This window comes from Lagopus muta, chromosome 3 (assembly GCF_023343835.1).
Source record: "Lagopus muta isolate bLagMut1 chromosome 3, bLagMut1 primary, whole genome shotgun sequence".
Taxonomy (NCBI): Eukaryota; Metazoa; Chordata; class Aves; order Galliformes; family Phasianidae; genus Lagopus; species Lagopus muta.
This window is the reverse complement of record NC_064435.1, coordinates 57,191,634-57,200,905: the sequence shown is the minus strand read 5'-3', so window position 1 is coordinate 57,200,905 and position 9,272 is coordinate 57,191,634. Positions and strand designations below refer to the sequence as shown.

The 9,272-nt window shown below is 39.0% G+C and overlaps 1 protein-coding gene across 2 annotated transcripts in view; it reads right to left on the bottom strand.

The window, feature by feature from the left end:
- Positions 1-927: 927 nt before the first annotated feature.
- Positions 928-9,272, bottom strand: part of TSHZ1 (teashirt zinc finger homeobox 1) — a 53,298-nt gene continuing 44,953 nt past the window's right edge. For both annotated transcript variants that reach the window (XM_048939846.1, XM_048939847.1), the window contains exon 2: positions 928-4,659. In XM_048939846.1, the coding sequence (XP_048795803.1) occupies positions 1,469-4,659 (3,191 nt within the window). In that variant the 3' untranslated portion in view covers positions 928-1,468. The remainder of the gene's footprint in view (positions 4,660-9,272) is intronic.

Sequence of the window (9,272 nt, the reverse complement as noted above, 5' to 3'; positions counted from 1 at the left end):
AATGACGACATGACAATGTATGTAAATCAAGAACTGCATGTGGGTTTATTTTACACTTGAGAAAACAGTGGATTTAATTGTGTGAACCAAAATGTACTGTACAATATTAATGATAAAACATCAAAATGTATAATTCATAGTGCATTGCTTGCTTTATTTTTATTTATTTATTTATTTTTGTCAGATAGTTCCTTTAAGTACATGCATCTGGAAAGATGCAGGTGCCAGTAAAATTTCTCTATTTATATCAAGCTGCAGGAACTAAATTTTATTCAAAAAGTGTGGTTTTACATTATATACACAGAAATTGAATATAAAATGACAATATAAAAAGTTAAAAGAGAAAGCATACAGCCAGAAGGTACAAAGAAAGTTGAACAGTTTAAAATGGTACGATATGTAACATGTATTTTTTAAGCTGATGCTGGCAATTTACAAGGAACAGAATTCAACATTTGCCCCATTTTTTTTGTTTTCATTTACTAATGCAGCACACTATAGAAAGGTCAGCTTGTACCAAAGCTTAACATTTGTAAATAACTATAAACTGCAGTATTTTACAGGGAAAAAAAAAAAAAAAAAAAAAGAAATAAAAGAGCATTTTTACATTTGTTTTAAATAACAGCTTGCATACTTCTTTTTTTTTTTTACTTTTTTTTTTTTTTTTTTTTGCCAAAAAAGTGGCAATTCTCAGCATCCAGGGGGTTTGGGCATAGTGGCAATTTGTTTTCCTTTTTAATCATTATTTAACTTATACAGTTGTGGCTTCCTAACCCCTTGAGTTCTACACAGCTCTCCTTCTTCCAAGGACTGCATGCACAATTTCTTCACAAACCAGTTCTGCATTAAAAAAAAAAAAAAAAAAAAAAAAAAAAAAAAAAGAAGAAGCTCATTCATTAAAAAAAAAAAAAAAAAAAAAGTTCTGTTTCTGACACACATTTTATTTGAACGAAATGCCTTGAAGTCTTTTGTTTCATTTCTCCTTATTTACTCATTCAGTCACTGGGAAAGGCACAGAAATGCTATTACAGTTCTCAGAGGGTTAAAACTTGACACTACCAGGTTCTGTGACCTTTATTGTCATGGCAACTTTGTAATTTTAGGATGTCTCTTTATCATTGTTCTTTGTGTCTTTCTTTACGGCTAAATTAATGTCTCTCAATAGCGTCTCCCACTATATTCTACAAAAGATAGCTTAACATCAAGGACAGATGTTGAAAATAAAGGTCAGACTTTGACTCACAAAAAAATAAAAGCAGAAACAAAAAATAACCATGCACAGATCAGACAAAGAGCATATAAATATAACTACAAAATAAGTGTAAGAAAAACCAAGGTCCAGATAGGCAGTTCAGCAACAAAAATAAGACTGATTTCAGAGGCTCAGGTCAGGCCTAGTGCAGTACTATGAAGAAGTTTAGTGCAATGTTCCTGTGGTCACTTGCATACCTGGCTGCTTACCTGGACACTATTGTTTTTCTAACTCAGTTACATAGATCAGATGGTCCTCTGGGGATTTGCCATGTGTTTTACTAAGGTGCAGTTTGACTGCATGCTTGCTTGCAAAAGTTCGGTTACAGAGCTTACACTGGAATGTGGAGCCTAAGTCCTCCTCAGCTATTCCAAGTGAGCCCAAAGTCTTGTTTGTGAGGACTTTTGAAACATTCTGCTGTTCTTGAATCTGATTAAGTGGCAACTTTGACAGATCCTTCAAACTAAACCCTAGATGTGTCTCTAAGTGACTTATGTATGTAGAAGCAGTCCTGAACTGAGAGGCACAATCATTGCAAAAGAAAACAGGATGTCCTGTGTCCAGATTCTTTAAAAATTTAGTTCCACCTGTCCTTCTTAGCTGATACTTCACATTTGCCAGCCAGTGGCTAATTGTGGTCATGGAAAGACCAGTAAACTTAGAGATGTGTACCCGCTCTTGTGGACCGAGGTCCGACATAATGTATTTGCCTTCTGAGGTCTCCCTCAAGCTGGAAGCAAACTGGGCTTGAAGGATCAGAAGATGTTGAGGATTCCAGTTGGACTGCCTGCCCTTCCTCTTGTGTATTGGCGACAGTTCATCCAGAGCTTCCTCAAAGCTGCTCCCATCGGCATCTGACTTCTCTGACACCGTGGATGGAGTCGAAGATTTGGGCGTCAAACGCCCTGTGAGGTTCTTCACCATATCAGAAATATCCAACAGGGCACTCTCTCTTAGTGGAGATGAGGCAGAGTCAGCAACACTGGAAACAAGAGGTTTGTTTTTGGACTTAGTTAAATCAATAGGCTGATCACTGTTCTCATAGTAATATCGGTCGATAGCATCAGCCTGCTTGACCGGAGTGGTTGGGTAAATGGGTTTGTCCAACATGCTGTTACTAATTTTGTACAGCATGGCCAAAGGGTCCAGAGAGGGGCTTACCGGCTTAGATATTTTGCCTAAGTGGGTATTCATAATGGACTGTAAAGCGCTCAATGGATTAATGAAGGATGGCTCAGGTGAATGATCTGTGATGATTCCTAAATTGTTACAGCCATTTGCAACCTTTGTTTTAAGTGGCTCTGTACCATTTGGAGTATGTGCTTCGGCTGGACTATCCTTTTTCACCTTCTGAACTTCTGTCTCAGAGATCTTCTTCTGCTGCTGTTTGTTATTTATTTCTTCCGATTTGGGAAAGTCCTTGTTTTCTTTAGCAACAGGTGACAGGGGTTTGACTGGAGAACTCTTCTCTTTCTCCAAAGGCTTTTCTTCCTTCTTCACATTGATTTTACCTGTAACTTTCTCGACCAGCTCTTCCATAGCGGATACATTGCTCTTGTGAGGTGGGGGTGTGAGATTGCCTGGGGAATGGATGAGCGCATTGTGTTCTGAAGAGAGTGATTTTACGCTGCTGGCATAAGATGGCTGCATTTGAACACTCTGCACAGTGGTCTGAAGGGGTTTGACTGTGCCTGGGAGTTGATAGGCTGCATGAATACTGGGATATCCCCCCCAGGAAGGTGCGCCATTCTGAGCTTTGCTGATAGCTGTTGTCACCGTGTTCTCAAGGGATTTTAATATGTCTATTCCACCTTTAGGACTATCGTCTAGATCCTCCTCTCTGAGGTACTGGTACAAAGCTGTTGGCTCAAATTTCTCTGTAGAGTCCTCATTCTCTTCTTTAATCTTTTTCTCTGTTTCACCAACCACCACTTTTTCCTTCTCTGGGTCTTTCTTTTCCTCCGAGTTTGTGGAGCCCACTGGGGAATCTGGCTGCTTTTTAACGCTGGAGGCTGGAAGCCTTGTGTGGGTGGTAGGTGGAAGAGGTATAGATTGTATCTTCTCTTCCACCACAGGGTCCAGTACCAGCTGTTTACCTTTTTTGGAAGCAGAATTGGTCACCTTCAAAAAATGACCAGTAACCATCATGTGAGCAGTGAGCTGCTGCAAAGTGTCATGGGAACTGCCACATTCCATGCATTTCAGTATCTGGGCTTTGCGTGCCTCAAACTGCCAAGTGTAGCTAGCACCATTTTGATAGCCATAGCGATTGTTTGGAGTCACGTAGGGGTTGGCAGTTTTCTGATCCTTTGCAGACTCAGCTAGTGAAGCTTCTGCAGCGATCCCTGTTGGCTCAGGTGAGCAAGGTGAAGCTAAGTCCTGAAGTGCTCGCTTTTTGGTAGAAGGGACCAATTTAGTGATGGCTGGTACTGGCTCCTTCAGAGGCACTTTCTGGTAATGCTTTGTTTTTATCATATGGACACTGAGGTCTTGCAGGGACTCAAATGAATGCCCACAGTACATGCACTTCAGCACTTTTTGAGCATCCTCTTTGCCTTCCATTTCCATAAGTGATCGTTTTCTTGGCTTTGACCACCGCTTGGTCTTATCAGCTTCTTTATCTCTGTTGTCATCACGATAATGTCCAGTTTCATTCATGTGCACTGTTAGCTCCACCAGTGTGTCATAGGCTGCACTGCAGTCTTTGCATCGGAACTTACTAGCACCGGTGAACACGGACCCATAAAGTTTATTATTCTGCCGGTAAAGCTGTACTGTGCTGAAAAGACTAGGCTCTGGGAGAAGTCCATACGATGAGGTCTGCTGCAATGTTTTAGCTAACGCAGCTTGATGCCAGTCATAACCTGAGCCACCGCTGTTACTGTTACTACTGCTGTTGCTAGTATTACTGGTAGTTGTACTGGTACTAGTGTTGGTACTGGTAGTACCAGTACTCTGGGAACTGACGTTGGTGTCAGTACTGGTGGTGTTTTCGTTCTGGCTGATTCCATTGTTGCTGGTGGTTGGATTGGATTTCTTTAAGTCCAAAGCTAAACTGGACCAGCAAGTCTCTGAAAGCAAATTTGCATACACAGCTTTTATTTGTGCCAAGCTGTCCTGTGGATAGGAAACATTGTCTGTGCACTGAGGATCTTCTTTCTCTTCTTTAGAGGAAGTGCTTTTGAAATGGGCCAGCTGATCGCTGTTTTCACTAAACGGCGAACCATAGCCTGCATCCTGATTAGTTGCAGTGCTGACTGGGGAGTTCTGGTAGCTTTGAGCCTCTTTGATCTCCGTTTCTTCATTGCACAAATACTCATTCTCCTGGATGTCCAGAGACAGCCCATCATCTTCCACGCTGTCTTCATCTATTTCTGCTGCTTTCAATTCCTCCTCAGGAACATATGCTAAAATACAGGAGGAGGAAAAAGAAAGAGAAAAAAAACACAAGACAAAGTTACTGAACATGCACTTTTTACATCGCTGCTGTCTTCTGTACTGAAAGCAGTAACCATAAAGACAAATTTTAATGATATATCCAGAAACCAAACTCACCATTGCTTACACATTCCATCTATAAATCCACATGCTATAGTCCTGGTTACAGTTTGATAGTATCTTTCTTACTAACTAAGAGTAAACTTTGATTTCAGCAGTAAAAAAAAATGCTCCAAGATGACACTGGATATCATAATATTGAAATCAAAATCAATCAAAGAACCTACTAAATCAGTTCAAAGTGACTTGAAAAATGCCCTGGCCCTGAACTGTATTTACTGTCATAGGTATATAAAATGGTTGATCCATGGACCTGTACTATCAGAACCATTGGCTTGATCAACTCCATCAAATCTAGGCTGTCTTTTTTGGCAAAGCAGCTTTCGCTACAGCATCGAGGATCATTTCTGTGTCACCGACACCTGACTCTAATGGAGCTGCACTGGGCAAGTATGTCTGATCGGTTGTTCCAGGGCCTCCTGATGACTGGTTGTACTTGGTCCATTTGTGAGCTGAACAGATGTCATTTTTACAAGGTGAAAAGGGAAGCGAGACTATGGCTGGTTCTAAATGGCAAGGATATACTTTGCCTCCTGTTATGATCTGATGTGGGTTCTGCATTTACCATTTTGAAAACAGCAGTCAGCAACTAAAAGTAAATGGTAGAGATGAATTTTTAAAAGCAATGACAACAAAATCAAAACAAAACAAAAAAACCTTGAAGCCTCCCTCCCAGCTTCATTATTGACTTATTTTAAAGATCAAACTTTGCTATTGTATTGCCACCTGGTGAAACTATACAATCTTACCAACCTATGTTTTTCTCTGTTTAAAACTATTTTTTAAACTAGCAAATGTGATATTCATGAGCAGATGGCCATTACATCAAAACACATTTACTCCAAGGGCCCAATTCACAGAAGTGGCTTACATGTACCTAAGTGATAAATGTACACTTTCATTGCAAATCAGAAAACATACTTGTACACATTTCCCTTCAGTTTTGTAAAAGAAGCTTAAAAAATCACTGTGATAACGGAATGCAGATCATTTGTACACGTCAAGGTAGAAAACATGGATTGTGAACAGCTCTGAAGCAAAAACTGCCTCCATTTCAGGTGAACTGTGCAGAAAGCAATGCAGAAAAGCGGGCTACATCCTGCTAACACATAATATTGAAAGAAAGTCAGAAAAAAGGCACTTCTGCTATTACGCAATCTGAAGAAAACAGGTATTACCATGTTAACAAAGCTGAGGCCTTGCTGAACTGGGAAAGGGGGGTACATAAGTACCAGCTGAGCTTCTTTTAGTACACGGTTGCTAATTTATTCTTTTCTGGAAAAAAAAAAAAATTAAGAGTCTTCTCTAAATCTAATATGAACACTTTCTGAATAGTCTCTGAAATTTTTAGAAAGGTAATGGTGTTACAGCCAGCATTGCATTCTGCATTCAACTTTGCAATAGCAGTTGATGCAGCCTTTAAGTACTCTAGTCTGAGAGTCTTACGATAAAATGGAAAAGTAGCCCATCAAGAATTAGGATAGTGCTGAACCTTAAGATGCCCACTACACCTTTCATTTGTCCTCTAAGCATCTTTTTTTTTTTTTCCCCCAGCAAATAATTAGTTTTTAAAATGTTAAGCATGGCACAATTCTTTACAGATTGCGTCAGCCTCAGGTGTTTTCTGATATATTTAAAAGACTAGTGAACACCAAGCACAACAGAGAGACACTGGAGAAATCACCCTGGAGCCAAAGGCCAGAAAGATGTCAGAAAAGCATTAGAAAAGTGGAAAAAATATTCTTTTTAAAATGCACTTTGTGCATAAAATAAAGAATAAAACACAGAAATAGTCAGAGAACTAAGAAATCAGTCAGAGTCTCAGTGTTGCAGTAACGTTGCTGTTCATACACTGTGTGCATTTGAGCACTACAGCACCTCTGCAGTTCTAAATTCTAGGCATGCAAGTAGAATTCACTCCCCCAGCTACAGCATAAGATCTCTTATAAGATCTCTCCCATTAAACACACCTGTTGTCAGTCATTTCCAGCAGCAAAAGAAAAGAGATTTTTAAGTTCAGAAAGGTAAATAACAATTATAAAATGTAGGTTTTGCTTCTGAAATGACTTTTAAATAAAATAAAATAAAAAACCTCTAAAAAGCCTAAATGCATAAAAATGGACAGTTACCATCTGGCATTCTTCTTTAAAAAAACCCACCCTAGTAATGATCAGCAGACAGTCACCAATTAGAAACTGCAAGCTGACAGGGCCCATATTCTTAGCTTTTATGAAGAGCTATCCTCTTACTAACCTCAGTGGAACTATGCCAATTTTTTCTCATTTTCATATTCCAATATTTTTAATAAACACATGTAGGAAACTGCGTAAGATGCTGAATGTTGCTATGGATGATAGATTATAAAAATCCATGTGAATTATCTGCTAGCATCTTCTTGTTTAATTCCAAATTGCATAAATCCATATTTTTATAACTGCGACGTATAAGCAGCTAAATACCTGCTTAAGCAGAAACCAGTTGAGTCAGTGGTGTATCTGTTATTTTCCTTCATTTATTTACAATGGTGTGCATTCTGGTACTTCTGCATTTGGTGAAAAGGTTTCTTTACCACAAAAATAAAAGGAGTTGAACCGCACAATACACATTAAAACTACACAAAAGGTTGCTGTTCAACTGTCAAAGCAAAGGAACAGAGTTTGGGGCTGAAATATCCACCTTTCAGTTGCTTTTCTGGTCTCAGGTTCTGCTGAGAATACTGCACGACTGAGTTCTCTCCCTTACCAATATATACTGCAGTGTAAGAGTTAAGAACATGCAATTGGCTAAGACTGTGACATTCTATGGTTCCAGAATTTAAGCCAGATTCTGAAAGAAAAATGGATTTACATGACGCATACACCCACATATCTGGGCAGTTATCTGAAATAATGCAAAGCAATAATGCTTCTTTACAAAGGAAAAAAAGCAATTTACCTAAAATGTTTAATTTCTATCACTGTGATTAAAAAAAAAAAAAGAAAGTATTTAACTCCTTTAGTTACCATAGGATACACGCAGTATCTTTTCATTCCTGACTTCTAATGTTTGTAAGAGCAATAGCAGCATAATCAACATATGGTATTTTGCAAGGTCAGTTTTTTTGCAATTCTCGAACTGAAAAGGTTTCTTTTAGAGGCAATTCGAAAGCATACAAAATGAAGAATGTTAATTTGTAAAAACGTGTTTGCTCCACTAAAATTCTCACAGAAGTCTTACGAAAATAAGCTTCAGAATTTAAAACCTTAAAGACGCTTCTATTCTATCACTCGTGGAGACGAGCAATATCATTCAACACCAAATAAAAGAGTGGGATGTTCAGATTCTCTCTCTAAACTATAATGGCCTTCAGACAGCGTCCTTCTGTGACCAAGAAATGCTCAGCAATCTTCTTCAGGTACTCCTACATCTGCAGAGACTGCTGGTTCACACATGCCCCAAAACTGCACCGAAATACCAAGAGCAGATACAGCAGGGACCACCCTCAACAAAAACTATATCCAATGCAGAAGACACTGCAGAGTATAATGTCAGCTTTTCTATTCCTTCTTATTTGTGCATTCACAGACTCGGGGAAATGCACATTGGAAAAGAGAGAAAACCTTCAAATTTCAGACAGCCGAAAAACAGAAGGGGCAGTTTGTGTTCTTTTCTTCTTATTAAACATTGCTAATATTTTTTTTTTTTCTATGAAATGTGCCTTCTGGATGTCAGTGCTTCCCCACAGATATACTGTCATCTTTGAACAGTGTTAAAAGCTGTGCATTCTAATCTAAGTGGACATGAGACGCTATATATCGTACATGTGAGTAGCACCGCACATTGTGTTTGCTTCAGTGAGAATATTTACACTATAAATATACGGCCATTGTTTGAAAAAGCAGACACAGATCCAAAGTGTAAGGGATGTGGTTAAAAGCATAAATGTTCTCATGTAAAATCCTTCTGTGACCCCAAACTGGTGCTTTTGGAGGAATCTGTCTCTACGGAGGTTTTCTTTTCAATTCAAATAGGGTCTCAGAACTGACTGAATTATGTTGAAAAGGGCAAAAAGTAATGACTGCATTTGTTTTTAACGGTCTGCAAAATTAAATGTAGCAAACTCTTCAAGGCTTGATTTTAAATAATCAAAACAGATGATTTTATGCAGAAGAAATACCTAAGTATTGAAGGTCATGATTCGGTAAAGCAATTGAATGGTGCCATCGGTTTCACTGAAATACATATTTCACTGCCTCGGCAAACAGGAGCGGGTTTAGGTCTAAAATTCTTTGCTAAATCGGGGCCTACCCTGGATCTAAACAATAGTGGCATGGTGTGAACATTCACCATTCTTCTTTCTACAACAGATGTATTTCTGCAGCTTCTAATATACACCCAGCCAACAGGAGACAGCAGCTGCAGAAGTTTCTGCAGCCCACACTGTCACCTTGCACAAACTGCACCCCAAGCTGGGGGGGACTTC